Source organism: Salvelinus fontinalis, chromosome 1 (genome assembly GCF_029448725.1).
Source record: "Salvelinus fontinalis isolate EN_2023a chromosome 1, ASM2944872v1, whole genome shotgun sequence".
Lineage (NCBI taxonomy): Eukaryota > Metazoa > Chordata > Actinopteri > Salmoniformes > Salmonidae > Salvelinus > Salvelinus fontinalis.
In genome coordinates, this window is record NC_074665.1 from 65634746 (window position 1) to 65651661 (window position 16916).

A 16916-nucleotide genomic window follows, 5' to 3' on the forward strand; every position below is an offset into this window, starting at 1 on the left:
AGGTAATCAACCAAAAGAGACTCTCAATGGAATTTCAGCCACACAAACCTCTCCCAAATCGTGCTCGGTAAATGTCATAGACATGAGCTTGCTCTCAGGTGCACAGGTTGGAAAAAGCATGTTAGCACAAGATTTCACAGAAGAGTTATCTGGCTCTGATAAGAATACCAGACAGCATGATTCTGATACAAGTGTTTTGGCTGATGGAATTTATCAAAAGACCGCAAGCCCATCATCCGTTGAAATTGGTTTAGAAACCTCAGATATAGCTTTATATAATCAACCAAAAGGAGAATCAGCCTCACAAGCCATGTCGGAAAGCTCATCCCCTACTAAATCTTGCTTAGTGATTGGCAAAGACATGAGCTTGCTAGCACAACGTGTCACAGAGGAAGCATCTGTAGCTGTTCATTCTGAAATGAATGCTGGACAATATAATTCTAAAGCCAATGTTTTGTCTAATAGCATTTATCAAAAGAACAGACAGGGCACAAGCCCATTGTCATTTGAAATTGATGTAGAAACTTCAGAAATAGCTTCAGATCATCAACCAAAAGAGACTGTCAATGCAGTTTCAGCCACACAAACTATGTTGGAAAACTCAGCTCCTCCTAGATTGTGCTTAGTGAATGACACAGACATGAGCCTGTCATTAGGTGTCAAGGTTTCCAAAAGGACAGTGGCACAAGGCCTCACAGTGGAAGCATCTGTAGAGGTTAGTTCTACCAGTACAAGCCTAGCACTAATTGAAATGAATTTAGAAACCTCTGAAATAGCTTCAGATAATCAACCAAAAGAGACAGCCAATGGAGGATCACCCACACAAACCACTTTGGCAAGCTCAACTCCTAGATCCTGCTCAGGTGATTCTGAAGCAAGTGTTTTTAAGAAGAAGAAAAATAATAAGAAGAGGACAAACAACACAAGTCTAGTACCCTTTGACATTGACGTAGAAACCTCACATATATCTTCAGATACACCAACAGAGACTTTCAATGGAGGTTCAGCCACACAAACCATTTTGAAAAGCAGAACTCCTAGATCATGCTCTGTACATGACACAGATATTAGCTTGCCCTCGTGTGTACAGGACTCCAAAAGGGCACTAGTACAAGGTTTTACAGATAAATCGTTTAGCTCTGAAAATTATACCAGACAACCTGATTCTGAAAGAAGTGTTTTGTGTGATAGCATCTATCTAAAGAACACTAATAACACAAGCCCAGAACCATTGGTGTTCGATTTAAAAACCTCCTCTTCAGTTAATCAACCAAAAGGGACTTTCACTTTCAATGAAGGGTCAGCCACCCAAGTCATTTTGGAAAGGTCAACCCACCAAAGATTGTGCTCGGTGAATGACACAGACACAAGTTTCCCCTCAGCTGCGCAGAATTCCAAAAGCGTGCCAGCAGAAAATGAATATTGTAGCTCTGACAATAATGTAGAACATTCCGAAAGGGAGATAGTACACAGTTTCACAGACAAATCATCCATATCTATTGACTCTGAAAAGAATACCAGGCAGCACGCGTCTGAAATGTGTGTTTTGCCTAACAGAATCGATCAAAAAAACACAATGTGCACAAGCCCAACATCAATTAAAATAGATTCAGAAACAGATGTTGCTTCAGATAATCAACCTAAAGGGACTTTCAATGGAGGTTCAGCCACACAACCCATATTGAAAATCTCTACTTTGTGCTCCGTGAAAGACACAGGCCTGAACTTGCCACTGGGTGCACAAGATTCCCCACAACGTCCCACAAATACACCTGGCTGTGAGACAGACAAGAACACAAAATCTGAATCATCTCCATTGTCCACTTTATTGGCAGACACCCTTGACACATCCACAGAGTTTCCATGCACTGAGGAAGAAGCATGGGACAATGAAGATGAGAGAGGCTTTGCGATCCACCTTCTCAGAGCCCAACTAGAGGAGGGTGGTATTTTGGACATCATCTCTGGGAAACGCTATGACCTTGATGCAGTTCTTGATAAAGGCCTTGTGGATGAGGAGACTGTGTTAGAAGTGCTGTCATTGCAGCTCCACAAGGGAGAGGTTTTAGGGGATGAGAGAAGCACAGTGGCAACCCTGAAAGAAGCTGTGTCTAGAGGCTCCATATCCTCCCAGATAGCCCTGCAGATCATGGAACAGCAGAGCCTGTTGGGTGGTGTATATGACGCCAAGTCCGGATGCACTATTCGTGTAAATGAAGCTCTGGATTCAGGGTTGATTGATGATAATTTGGCTGAAAAGATCCTTCACTCAGACCCAGTACACAACGCAATCATCGACCCTGATAGAAACTGCATGCACAGCATCTCTTATTCCCAGAGTCTGGGCCTCATAGACAACAACGAGGCCGAGAATATACGTCAACATCAAACAGACAAAAATGTGCCAGTTTTGGTTCTTGACGCCCCTGATGAGGATGTCAATGGGGAAGAAGGTAAAGAGAATAGAAATAGACATGCAGGGGAAGATGTGGATGCAGAAGGAAACAGAGAACAGAACTGCGACTCCCAGAAGTCCTTACTACCTTCGTTCACCATTAGTCATGGGCCTGTATGTAGACAGATCCTATCACCTATCCTGTCAGATCAGGTAACAGGGGAACGTGTCATCCATCAACCTGACACATCATCTTCATTAAGGGAAGATGGTTCCTCACAGGCCCCTACCAGTCCACTGTCAGACATGGTCCCTGGGTCTAGAAATTCCATCCACAATGACATGTTGTCAAACAGATCAAACTCTCTCAGTTTGAGCGATAGTGGAGATAGCGGAGCTCCTCAGGCCCAGGCTAAAGAGGTGAGACAGACAGAGGAAGATGGTAACAGTTCTCTGAGGAGAGGCACGGATCTGTCCTGTGAGGCAATCGGCTTCACTCCGGGTGATGGGCAGCTGGGAGCAGGATACCGTGAGATAATGGGGAACCAGACTGTCAGTCCTGTTCAGAGTGACTCGGGTGTGTCCTGCTCATCACATAGTGATCTGTTGTCTGATGAAAGGAAAATGGAGAATGTGTTGAACGCAGTTCAGCCGCCAGCTAGCCAGCTAGTCAAGAAGTCAGGTCAGAGTATAGGTAGCTCATCACTGAGAGATTTGTCTAGCGATGTAACAAGCACAGTGTCCGCAGTCGTGGGTGTCAATGTGGATAAAATGGTAATAAACAGTGATGGACTTTCATCGTTTAGCACTGTGCCACCTCAGCAACCGCTAGTGAAGTCAGATGGGGATATTAGTGGAGATATCAAGCCTACATCCTCTCAGAATGGGTACAGTCAGAGTAAGCCAACAGGTCAAAAAAAGACTCCAGTGCAGTTGACTAACTCCTCTGATTTAGCTATTGTATCCAGTGTACTGATCATAGAAACACACTGTGACAATAATGACAGCTATGATATTGGTGATCAAGAGCAGTTAGAAACTGCTCCCACTAAAGTGATATCTAACAGAATTACCCCTGATCTGACACTGACTGATAAACATTTGTCAAATTCAAACGCTAATGTTAACGCTAAAGCTAATGACAGGGTTGAATCAAGCAGGGGTGATGACAGCAAACCATCCTCAGGGAGACAAGAAGATTCATCTGATGGTAGTGTCTCACAGATTACTGATCAAGCTGATTCACCCACTGTGTCCAAGTCATTAGAGACAGGACAGACAGGTACTGGCAAATGTAACTCAGTTGTGTCTGAGAAGTTGCCTGATACAAGTTCGTCATCAGCATCAGAAATGTTCCCAGGGTATCCATTAAAGGCAACAGAGCCAGGTATGAGATCAGTTGTTAAACAAGATGAATGTGGTGCAGTTGAGAATCATCCCCAGCCGATGGCTGCTATTGTTCAACCAGACTCTTCCTCCAATATCACCTCAACATCAGAAATTACCTTACAGCATCTGGTAAAGGGTAAAGAGCCTGGCCTGGGGTCAGATCTTACGCAGGATGGAAATAGGCTAAATCTATGCGTTGCTGATGAGAATCATCCCCATCTGATGACTGTTGATGTTCAACCAGACTTCATGACACCTGATCGTGTCCTACCACCTGCGTCGGCCATCTATAGTGCTCTAAGGTCCGGTTTAGGTGAGCTGGTGAGAATGAGAGTGGAGGGGGCAGATGTCGATGAATTACAAAAGGCTGAGACCCAAGCATTGGAGGGCATCATCAACCTGATACAGGACAATCCACTGTCCCATGGAAGAGGTTCTGGTGATTTTGGTAGTGAGACATATGCAGCTCCTGGGCTTGTGAAAAGTAATAGTCCAGATCTCCTCAGGGATCTGTTGAAACATGAGGCTCTCCGTTCAGGTAAAACTAGTCTGGATGGAGGGAAACCACCCCATGAAGAAACACCTCCATCTGATATGATCCAGATTAGGTTTCAGCAGGTTCTTCAAAGTGTATCCTCAAGCCAAGACCCTGCCATGCTCAGAGATGTGATTGGAGCCTTGAGGAGTATTCTGGGGGGTGCTCCTTATGAGGACAGGCCACGCAACCTGGAGAACATCCAGGAGGAGGACTCGTCCGATGAGGCTGAAGGTGCCGTGGCAGATCCCATGGAAGGTCTTGACCTATATCAATCTACTGAGGTTGAAACTATTTCAGACACAGGCAATGCTGGAGCAGTTCATCCTAAGGTCAGGGTAAGTTTTATGTTCGAAACTCATATAAATGCATATAAAATAACTACTACTCATGCCAGGTCGCAATTGTAAATGAGAACGTGTTCTCAATTTGCCTACCTGGTTAAATAAAGGTTAAATAAAATAAAATAAATAAATGTATATGACATATGTATTTATTTGAAATTATTCATATATGTAATGTATTTTATGTATTTTCAGAAACAGTACTCCACCCAGGATTATCTGGAGTGTGTTGGTAGACTTCAGGATCATGCAGATGTTCTAGTGGAGATCAGGAACGACTTGTCATCCAAGCAGGGCTCTCTGAGTAACAACATGGAGGAGTTACACAGTCAGCTGGAGGAATCTCAGGTTTGTATCGCATACACTTAAATGCACCATAGAAAGGATTGAATGCATTATAATAACAATGCATCCCTGAAAGAATGTGGCACCTTCGGTACTTTCTAGCCACTTACATTTTTCTTTCTGTTTCTGAGTGTCCCTTCCTTGCATGAGCATCTGTCTCAACATTCACCCACTTCTGTTTCTAGTTGTTGGAAGCACATCTGTCTACACTGGATAGCTTTCTAACCAGAGACCTGGACATAGCCAAGCAGCTGTTAAAGTCTGCTAATGAACTCATTCCCACGCATATCCACCAAGATCTAGCTTCAGCCTTTCGAGAGTTGCAGCCAGCATTTGCAGACGTTTGCCAAATGTTTGCAGAAAGGAATTACGTTCTAACGCAGGCTATTGATAAAGGGAAGGTCAGTGTTTGTTTCTCATTGTTTTGATCTAGGAAATTATATTACTGAACTGCAGTAAATACAAATTCTATGAAATTAATCCTCATTGTATGAACTGTGTTTTTCAGGCCAATTTGGAGTCAACATACCAGGAGCTCCTCAGTACCCTTAATCAACTATCAGGCTGTATTCATGACAACTCTGAGATGACCTACAACCTCGACATCATGAACACATATGACGTGGACACAGTGAAAGAAATGATCCAGAATAATGAGGTATCTTTTCATACCTTATTCTCCTTATGTTCCACATTCACCTACAGTAGTGCATTTCAAGTATATATGAATAAAATACACAGTATTTTAAGGTTAAATGAAAAGTTTGTGGTTTTTCCCTCGAATTAACCAATGACACAATATATTATGGTTTACATTTATACATCCAATGAGTTGTGTTGATTGGTTCAGCCCCCTTCCATGACCCCTGTCTGTGTTTCTAGGACATGGAGACTAATGTGTCAGGTACCCAGAGGCCTCTGGAGGACACTGCGTTTGACATCCAGTACTTTATCTCAGAGCATGCCCAGTTCCTGAGCCCGGCCCAGAGCAGGCACCTCCTCAAGTCTCTCAGCGCCTCCCAGAGGGCAATTAAGGATCAGATGGAGAGGGTGGCCAATCAGAGACGCACCCTTCAACTCCAGCTGGAGATCAGCGAGAATGAGAGTCAGCAGAAGGTTTGGACCCAAATGACTGGGCTTAGGGCCATTGCACCTTGGAAAGAGTTCATTTCAGTTTGTTGAGAAAACTATGAAAATGTATTGGTTGAAGTGAAGTGTGGCTGTGTGTGTATTTTATTGCTACATAATCATGATATATATTTTAGAATATATATAAAATAATGTCACTAGAATTCATTAAGTCAGATTTATAATGATGTGTTTTGAATGTGTTTTAATGAGAAGTTAGTCTCTTGCATGTTTCTTTTAACACCAAAAAGACCATTGCTTGACCACTGCCAAACGCTAATCTTTCTCCTGGTCGTGTTCACGTTTCACAGGCTTCAACACACCTTTAAACTCTAAACTCCAGAGGACAAACTCCAAAGGCATCTTCAGTGTGGGAACGTTTTTCTCAACCAACCTCAGCACTAACACACTTGTGAACAAATGTCCTATTGCTCTCTACTAAACCCGTCCTCTTTCTTTACCATGTCAGAATGCTGGCCTGTTGAGTGGCTAGCATGTTTACAGCATACTCAGACCATTGTCATCAGGGGTTGACTATCTACAAACGTCCAGTATGATTAATGCGTACTATGTAGTGTATGCTGTTGGGAGGAGTGTAACATTGTAACATTGCTCTCTGGTGTGTGCAGTGCTTGGTGGAGAAACAGAAGGAGTTCTCAGACAAGTTGCAGGAGCTGTGTGACAACCTGACCAATACAGAGAACTGTCTGATAGGCCAGCAGCAGCAGGCCAAGAGTGTAGAGAGTGTGGAAGACCTGCAGCAGGTTCAGAAAGAGCATCAGGTACAGTACAGTAGCTTGTTGACGAAATGTTGGTTATCTAATAAATGAATTGCACCTGAACTATAGAATGTATGGCTACATTATTTTATTTTAAGTATGATGTCATTGCTACACATTTATCGTAACACAATTATGCACATTGTGTTACACATGTATTGCTATTATACTGAATCTTGTTTGATGGGTTCACTAATTTATCACCTAACATTTCTGTTATCATGCTTTCTGTGCCTGTGTCTGCATCTGTGTCTCTGTGTGTTAAATATTAAATGTCCAGGCCTTGGAGAAAGATATCCTGACCAACGGCAGTGCCTTGAATGAGGTCATCAGCAGCACCAAGAAGTTCCTGGATGAGAACCGGTCTAAGCTGACCCCAGATCAGATCGCTGCCATCGAGAGCAAGCTGGAGGACGCCAAGAGCAAGGTCAAACTCATCAACCAACGGGCCGAGGAGTCAAGGAAAGACGTGGAGAAGTCTGTGACTACTGCTATCAAACAGGAGACTGAGAAGGTTGGAAAACATATTACATTTTACATGCATCAACATTATCCATATACCATAACTCGGTGCAAATCTGAATCATGACAGTTAAACTTTATATTGTAGGTAGTTTACAGGAAAAGATAGATCCGCTTAAAGACACATACAATTATTTATGTAATTCAGCTTGATGATTGCTTACTTATTAAAATAAAATATACATTTACAAAATGTATAGTTATCTATTTAATCATATAATTTAGCCAACATCATATAACTCGCTATATTCTACCTGTTTAGGAAGCTGTTGTTGAGCAGCTTGAGGAGAGCAAGAACAAGATCGAGGGTCTGCTGGACTGGATCAACAACATAGGGAATGAGAAAGGGATGGGGGTCGATCAGACAGACCATATGGGCAAACAGAACGGGAACATGCCTTTGCCATCGGAGACCTCAGCCAAGAACATTCTGGGAGAGGATGATGACCCCAATGGAAACAATGGAAACGCTCTCCAGACTACAGATAACGACACTGGCAGACAGGCTACAGAGAAGACCCCAGAACTGGACCTGGACAAGCAGTATGATAGGGTCAAGGTAAATTAACCTATTCTCTCTGGTGGTGCTTGATTCATAGTGGCAGGACTCAGGTCCCTTTTTCTAATAGCTGCATTGACCTTTTCCTTATTCTTTTATTTTATATATATAGGTTTTTGTATGTATGTATGCATTAATGTATGTGTATATATATCTGTATGTATGTATGTGTATATATATGTGTATGTATGTATGTGTATATATACAGTGGGGAGAACAAGTATTTGAATCACTGCCGATTTTGCAGGTTTTCCCACTTACAAAGCATGTAGAGGTCTGTAATTTTTATCATAGGTACACTTCAACTGATACATATAATACATATAAATCAAACAAATACATACAAATACATATAAAAAATGTATTTTGAAATCCGTTCCAGCAATAGAGTCCATTAAAACTAAAAGCAGATTTACCTAGCTCGGTGGAGACCCTAGGAACCTCAAGAGTTAACCAATACTTAAATGCAATATTTTCACTTTATTTATTTTTTAAATTTCATATCTTGTCCTGTGTGTTAAATGTCAGTGTTGTAGGTTTTTCATGTGGCAATTTTCCATACTATGTCAATTTGACAATAAAGCTTTTGGAATTTGAATGGACTCTCTCCTCTTCCAGGCTCGTCACCAGGAGATCCTGTCCCAGCAGCAGGACATGATCATGGCCACCCAGTCAGCCCAGGCTCTGCTGGACCACCAGGCCCATGCCCTGTCCTCCACGGAGAAAGACAAGCTGCAGATGGACATTCAGGAGTTGAAGGGTCGGTACAACGCTTCCCTTACCCAGGCAGAACAGCAGATGAAGCAGGTGGTCCAAGTCCAGGAGGAGCTGAAGAAGTTCCAAGGAGACTGTGAGGAGTTTGAGGGCTGGCTGCAGCAGGCCGAGGGGGAGGTGGGGGAGCTGGGAGCCCCCGCTGGAGCTCTGAACATCCTCACAGAGAAGCTCCAGAGACAGAAGAGCTTCTCTGAGGACGTCATCTCCCACAAGGGGGACCTGCGGTTCATCACCATCTCAGGGCAGAAGGTGCTGGACGTGGCGAAAGCCTGTGGACGCATGGACCCTGAGGGGAAAGATGCCCAGCTGGAGGTGGATACCACTGGAACCTGCGCTGCTGTAAAGGATAAGCTGGACTCGGTTGCTAGCCGTTACAAAGCCCTGCACTCTCAGGTAAACTATATATACCAGTACCACAAGACTGATTTAGCCCGCTGGACTAAAGCCTAGCCTCGAAGTCTTCAGCAAGGTTACTGATCACATTCATGTTGTTCACTGAACCACCTTGGTAACACCAGGGGGCATACCTATTTAAATCAGTACGGTGAACACTGAATGAGACACACATCTCAGGCTGATTGAATGTTCTTTTTTTATGGATGTAATATCCTACTCTCACCACACAGTGGAAGCATTTCTGTTTAATCCAAATGAAAGCAAATGAGTCATTGTTCTGTATCACAACACTGGTTCACTCTCATACTGAGAGGCAAAGGTTGACTTTGTAACTGTTGATCTTAAAAACAATTCAGAGAAATGCTATTTTATTATATATTGCTGTCCAGCTTTTCTATAGGTTGAGATACAGAAAGGAGTAGGCAGTAATACTGCATGCATTCCAAGTTAGTAACTACCACAGCGATCAACATCAAAACTAATTTCTTTCAGTGCAATGAGCTCGGCAACAACCTCAAAGATGTGGTGGACAAGTACAAGAAGTACGAGGAATCAACCGCTGGTCTCCTGAAGTGGCTCAACAACTCAGTGGAGGAAGCCAGAAGGCAACAGTCTGAGGCCATTGCTGCCGACCCTCAAACCCTACAGAAACAGCTGGAGGACACCAAGGTATGACAAAAAAAATAACATCTCACCAAATCAGTATGTGTTTTATCCAGACAAAGCACATTACCACAGTGTAACAGACTCCGGGCTAGAGGAGGGCAAGTGGAGGAATAGCTGTTTACAGAACAGCCTTTTTTCAGAGTTTACTCACTGACGGCTCTGAGAACTGAATGGGTTTAGAGGTCATTACACTGCTTCAAACTTCCCTCTCCATATACAGTGTTTCCACTCACTTTAAAACAACACTGCTATTTATAGGTCCAAATTCAAACCTCAAAGCTGTCCCCAAGACATGAATATCCTAACCATTCGTACATTTTCTTGGTTATGCCTTTGAGGTGGGGGGGGGGGGGGGGGGGGGGGGGGGGTTACGATTGGAGTTGGACTAGACAGAGGTGTAGAGAATGCCTAGTATCCTTTAATAGATGATGTCCCTGCAGTACTCTCTGAGTCAAGCTGGCTTGCAACTGAAAGTATGTAGTGTAGAGAGAGAGAGTGGGAGTAAAGTTATGTTCCATTACATCTCTCTATGGAGTTGCATTGCAGTGGCTCAGAGATATAGAAGATTAGAGGTGCCAAAAACTCAAGAATGTAGTTTATGTCAGGGAAATGCTACGTTTTCCGCTGAGTGCAACCAGTCAGGTATATGTAAAGTTACAGTAGTGGAGCTCTAGAATTTGAGTGTTTGAATAACACTATTTGTTTTTAGATGCTTTTACAAAATATTTGTCTCCAGCTTTAAACCTGTATAATTACAGCATTGTAATAAAGATATAGCTGGAGTTTATTGATATATCTATATGGAGCAGTGTGGTTTGTCTGTTAGACATGTTGACTGTCTAATCTTCTGTCTGCCTGTGTTTGTCATGGTCAGGTTCTGCAAAATCAGACCACTGGTCGTCAGACTGCTGTGGAGACACTGCACAAAACATCTGACTCTCTGGTCACTGCTGAGGGGGACCTGTTGACCAATCAGGACGAGATCCAGGAGACAGTAGGTGAGTAATCAGTCTTAAGTATAGATTCTCATCCAATGCTATTTCTAAAAATAATGAAATGCTTGACAATATAGTGCCACTGCCAATGTGTGGTTACTATTATAGTGATTCATGACTGTTGGAGTGAAATAGAAGTAGGGGAGTGTGTGGTAAGTTGAACCATCCCTTGTTTCTAGGAAACGATACACAAATGTAATAATTTGACCAAATATTTAGGAAGAGGTCATCATATCATAGAGTCTGTGAAGGAAGAAACCACATGGGGAAAGTGGTAAGCAAGTTAGGTCCCAATTTTCTTTTTCTTCACCATGTCAAATTAATGTATTGTTCTAGAGGTTTCATGATGCTTGTATCTTAACCAAAGTACATTTTGAGATTGTTCTATACATCAGTTGGGGTCTCTATAAGCTTCAATATGAGGTCCTAAACCTAGCATGAAAGTTCATCCTTGTAGCTATGTGGGCTAATACATTTTTTTGCCTTGGGGTAAGTTGTGCCAATGGCCACGGGGTAAGTTGAGCCACAGTTTGAGCAAATGTAAGTGTTTTCTTCCCAGGCGTAATGCCAGGCATTATCGCGGGGATATGAGGTAACACCAGGTCCTGGTATATGTTAAAAGTGTTTTAAAAAGTACATAGTGTTTGTAAGTTGTTAAGCCAGTGTTCAAACATGCTTAAAATGATTAAAAGACAAAACAGTTATTGTGATTGTGTTGAATTGGGTTTGGGAAATTAAGATTGGAGAAGGTTTTTGAAGGTAGTGGTAATATTTCATTCAGTACAGAAATTTGTAGGTGGCTCAACTTACCCTGTCCAGCGGCTCAACATACCCCATATCCGGGGTAAGTGGTGCCAAGAGACCAATTATTTTGGACAACCTATGTTTCCAAAACTGTAATGTTTACATGAATTCAGATTATTTTAATAAGAGATACACAACATCCTGAAATATAAGTAGATGTCTTTGTTAGAAGGAATACTATATTTCCCTTGACGGAGTGATGCTGAATGTAAAAGGTTTTACTCTGTCCCTAATGATATTGCACTTGGCCGACTCAAAAGTATTTTTTGTATGTGCTGTATATTTATGATACAGTAATCTTTTCCATATGTTTGACCTTAGCAGAAAGGTCGAACAGAGAGAACAGTGAAAACCCTGACTTGATTTGCTCATAATTTCCAAGTGGTATGAACTTTTACCAGTGCTAAGCATTGACCCTAAAACCATAGCATTGTGTCTTTGCTTTCAGATGATATTGTGGAAAGGTATGACAACCTGTCCAAGTCAGTGAGTGATCGTAATGAGAAGCTTCAGATCACCTTGACCCGCTCCCTGAGTGTCCAGGATGGCCTGGATGAGATGATGAGATGGATGGAGGGAGTAGAGAAGAGTGTGAAGGAGAAAAGACAAGTCCCTCTGGATTCAGCAGCCATTGGAGATGTGCTGAGCAAAGGGGCAGTATGTACTGTAAACATTAACTTTGTGTAACTGTTTTTACCAGTCAAATAGCCATTTCACCATATATTCACCTTACTGTAACTGGTTATTTTGGCTCAACAGTTAATTTGGAATTTGCCTCTGCATGATCTTCTACAGATGATGAAACCTAAGCTATAAAACATTGAAAAACATTAAAATGTCTCTAAAATATATATTTGTCATCCATTGTGTTTTTCTTCAAGGCTCTGGAGCAGGATATTTCCAGTCGCCAGAGTAGCATCTCGGCCATGAAGGCCAAGGTGAAGAAATTTGTGGAGACAGCTGACCCCTCCGCCGCGGCTCTGCTGCAGTCCAAAATGGATGCCCTGTCACAGCGCTTCTCTGACACCTGTGACAAGCACAAGCAGAAAATGGAGCAGCTGGAGCAGTTGAAGGACAAGGTGGAGGAGTTCGAGAAAACCTCGGACAAGGTGCAACAGTTTGTGCTCAAGCGCTCACAGGCCCTCTCCGAAACAGACGGGCCAGGGAAAAATGTCAACGAGCTCTCGCAGCTCATGCAGGTAGCTAGTCATCAAATATGTTAATTTAATGCTCATTTTCAACCACACATTGCTCAATAGTGATCTTCCAATTGTTCTAACTGTTCTAATGTTTCTGTAGGACACTAACACTGAGTTGGCTGAACATGCCAAGGATGTGGAAATACTGCAAAAGCTGTCAAAGGAGCTGTCCAATATGGGTCCAGAGGGAAGCATGGCCCAGATTCAGGGAAAGATTGACAACCTCTCCAACAACTTCAATGCCTTCAAAGACACTGTGAAAGAGAAGTACGTGAAGATGACGGTTGCAGAGCTACCTGCTGATCCTCATGTATAATCTACTTGTGGGGATACTTGTTCTCATTTGACACAGATGAAACATAATTATTTTATTTTGCCAGTTGACAGTCATGTTTTGGCATGTTTGATATATCTCTGGGATGTGATGTGACTGTGGTTGTCTTCTCCCTTTTACAACACAGAGAGGAGGAGGTGTCTTCCTGCCAGGACCAGCTGGGAGACTTCAGGGATGCAGCCGGAGCTCTCAGGACGTGGCTGGAGGAGACAACAGAGAAAGTCCCTGTGGTTCAGCCAACCAGCAGTGAACAGAGTCTATTGAATGACCTGCAGAGAGTCAATGTGAGTGAGCAGACAGACTGGTCTGGTACTAGATAGGCCCCCTGACTTATTTGCATTATGGAAATGGAATGTTCTACCTCTGTACTTAGTGCAAAGAAGGACAACTGCATAGCTATGTTACAAAGGTGCAGGTGAATGTGGAGCTTGTTCTTCAAATGGCCTTATCTTACATTTTTTAATTTGAGTAATTTAGCAGACGCTCTTATCCAGAGCAACGTACAGGAGTAATTATGATTAAGTGCCTTGCTCAAGGGTACATTGGCTTATTTTTCACCTAGTTGGCTCGGGGATTTGAATCAGCAATCTCTCGGTTACTGGCCCAATGCTCTCACATTTTTTTCCCAATTTTATTTATTTATAAAGCCATTTTTACATCAGCAGATATCACAAAATGCTATACAGTAACCCAGCCTAAAACCCCAAACAACAAGCAATGCAGATGTAGAAACACAGTGGCTAGGAAAAACTAGAGAGGAACCAGGCTCTGAGAGGTGGCCAGTCATCTTCTGGCTGTGCCGGGTGGAGATTATAAGAGCATATGGCCATTAAGGCCAAATTGTTCTTCAAGATGTTCAAACGTTCATAGATGACCAGCAGGGTCAAATAATAATCACAGTGGTTGTAGAGGGTGCAACAGGTCAGCACCTCAGGAGTAAATGTCAGTTGGCTTTTCATAGCCGAGCATTCAGAGGTCGAGACAGCAGGTGCGGTAGTGAGAGAGAAGAGTCGAAAACAGCAGGTCCGGGACAAGGTAGCACGTCCGGTGAACAGGTCAGGGTTCCATAGCCGCAGGCAGAACAGTTGAAACTGGAGCAGCAGCACGACCAGGTGTACTGGGGACAGCCAGGAGTCATCAGGCCAGGTAGTCCAGAGGCATGGTCCAGGTCCTCCGGGAGGGGAGAGAGAGGAATTAGAGGGAGCATACTTAAATTCACACAGGACACCAGATAAGACGGGGGGGGGGGGGGGGGACACTGTGGCCTCAACCGATGATACCCCCGGACAGGGCCAACCAGGCAGGATATAACCCCACCAACTTTGCCAAAGCACAGCCCCCACACCACAAGAGGGATATCAACAGACCACCAACTTACTACCCTGAGACAAGGCTGAGTATAGCCCACGAAGATCTCCTCCACCGCCGAACATCTAGGCTACCTGCCGCCCATGTTTTCATGTCATATTACCCACGTCACAGGTTTGGCACTAAATGTGTTTTTGTAATAGAGTAAGAGGAGTGCGGTGCGATATATCACTATTTTGTCCTCCCTGATTTCACAGTAGTTTCCATGCCAAAGTAATAAAAGGATGGGAAGTGTTTTACATAGGACTCGTCAGGGAGTCAAACACTAAATAACCGGGACTCCCTGCCAGAAAAAAACTTCCAATCAGAGATGAACTGGTACAGTGTGTCACAGAAAAAAGATAAAAGACAAGAAGAGAGTAACGAACCATAAGTAAATAGGTCAAACATCAAAGATTAAACACAAATCCCTCCACACTTAATAAAACATTTGCATATTGAATAATTTGTTTGTACCATGCGAAAAATCACAGTTTAAAATGAAATGAATCATGACTTGACATCGGAAACGGTTTCCTTTGAGGAGATTTTAGTCTCGATGCTGCATTGCTCAAAATATATTTAGCTTGGTCCTGCTTCTTACAATTAACAGTCAAGACAGAGTCATTCAGTGTTCTCTCAATGTAGCCATGCAAATTGCAGCCCTATTCGGGACAGTGTTGTGTAAACTATGTTATTGGTTTGATTGATCTCTTTTCAGGCTCTAATGGAGGAATGGACAACCAAAGGCTCTGCTGTCCAAGATATAAATAGCAAAGGATCTGCGCTATGTAACTTCATAAGTGTTCTCACATCTCCAGCCAAGACCAAGATGTCACACACGTCAGGTACTGTATGCTTTCAGAAGGTTTGATTATCTCAAAGCAGTTTGTTAAAGATATTTTTAAGCAAGTGGTTGTGTTCGGGAATGAGAAAACAATGAAACGGGAGATACCCGTTATCTGTTGCAACACGTTACTCTGTACTGTACAGAACATGACACTGATCTCAATGTAACCACAGTGATCATACAATGATCTTTTTCATGTATGACAACCCAATAGAGTTTAGTTTGCTTTTGACATTTGTACTTAACAAATAAGCATGATCTTATGTATTTTTTTGTTTTGCGATCAGCTGTTGCTAACGGTGGTGGCCCCGGAAACCATGCCTACCTAACCAATAAAGGTACTTTTTCTTTACAGTGTGTCATGTATCTACACAGTGTTCCAGACCTGTACATTATCATAACAACTTATCATTTAAAGGCTTGTTAGGTAGAAATTGTCTGTTTTAGGCCTCGTCTTGTACTTATCCTTGATTCTCTCTACTGGAAATGTCCCATTCTTTTTACATTCCAATGTATTAAGAACTTGATTTCAATCTATTTTCAATATACCTTCAATAGCATGAAAACCCATTTCAAAGCAGCTGTGTTTAGACCACACTGCAAAACAATATCACAGAATAAATTCACAAACTCAATTTTGATGTGACCATTTCCAGTAGTGCTGTAACTGCTTACAGCAGTGCCTTGTCCAAGTCATTGTTGTTATAAAAGGTAAACTGGCTGGTGTCTAACACTCTAACCTCTAACCTCTAACCACCCACAGAGGTGATGGTGGTACAGCAGAACATGTCATATATCAACAAGGGCCACGAGAGCCTGGGAGAACTACTGAAGGAGCGGGCTGCAGAGCTCTCTGGCCTGGTGCAGCAGGTGGCAGAGGCCCAGAAGGAGACAGACACCATGATAACATGGCTGAAGGACATGAAGAAGACAGCATCATCCTGGAACTCTGCGTCCACAGAGAAAGACGCCATGAAAACACAACTGGAGCAGCAGAAGGTAGATTCAGCCAAGGCCTGGTCTGCATAGACTGTTTCTACATTGTTTAGTACATCCAGTGGTATCATATGAAATATCTCACATTATTATTGGTATGCAAAATGCTCTGTGGGAAGCCAATGTTTTAGGCCAGGTGCCTCTTGTCTCTACTCTGTGCATGAAGAGCCAATGAATCAAATATATGATGGTTTTAGTCAAGCACTATATCTCTATTTTTCTCAGGCCTTTGAGGAGGACATGAAACAAAAGCGTGAGCAGCTCCAGAAGCTGAGAGAGAAGCTCCTCCACTTGATTGAGAAACACCCAGACTCTCCTGAAGCAGCCAAATGGAAGCAGATGCTGGCACAGATAGGTATGCAGTATGCAGCATCCCATCTGTCTGTCTCCAAATGTTTTAATATCTACTGCATCAATGCAGAGAGCTTTACCCAGGGTCAGTCCAGTCCAGTCAACCGCTCCCCCTTTTCCATGACAGAATACCTGGCCTCCCCCACACCTACAGACTTGGCAGACTCATACAGCTAAGACCTAATCAGTAGGGGCTGTGAAAAGTTCA

At 42.9% G+C, this 16916-nt stretch overlaps 1 protein-coding gene across 18 annotated transcripts in view; it reads left to right on the top strand.

Annotated features, from left to right (window-relative positions):
- The window catches only part of LOC129859890 (dystonin-like), a 189332-nt gene that overhangs the window by 115832 nt on the left and 56584 nt on the right, over nucleotides 1-16916 (top strand). For all 18 annotated transcript variants that reach the window (XM_055930113.1, XM_055930129.1, XM_055930172.1 and 15 more), the window contains 14 exons: nucleotides 6766-6918; nucleotides 7196-7429; nucleotides 7700-7996; nucleotides 8615-9163; nucleotides 9659-9835; nucleotides 10707-10830; nucleotides 12080-12288; nucleotides 12513-12830; nucleotides 12931-13097; nucleotides 13292-13448; nucleotides 15233-15359; nucleotides 15649-15699; nucleotides 16125-16360; nucleotides 16583-16712. In XM_055930113.1, coding sequence (XP_055786088.1) covers nucleotides 6766-6918; nucleotides 7196-7429; nucleotides 7700-7996; nucleotides 8615-9163; nucleotides 9659-9835; nucleotides 10707-10830; nucleotides 12080-12288; nucleotides 12513-12830; nucleotides 12931-13097; nucleotides 13292-13448; nucleotides 15233-15359; nucleotides 15649-15699; nucleotides 16125-16360; nucleotides 16583-16712 — 2929 coding nt within the window. The remainder of the gene's footprint in view (nucleotides 1-6765; nucleotides 6919-7195; nucleotides 7430-7699; nucleotides 7997-8614; nucleotides 9164-9658; nucleotides 9836-10706; nucleotides 10831-12079; nucleotides 12289-12512; nucleotides 12831-12930; nucleotides 13098-13291; nucleotides 13449-15232; nucleotides 15360-15648; nucleotides 15700-16124; nucleotides 16361-16582; nucleotides 16713-16916) is intronic.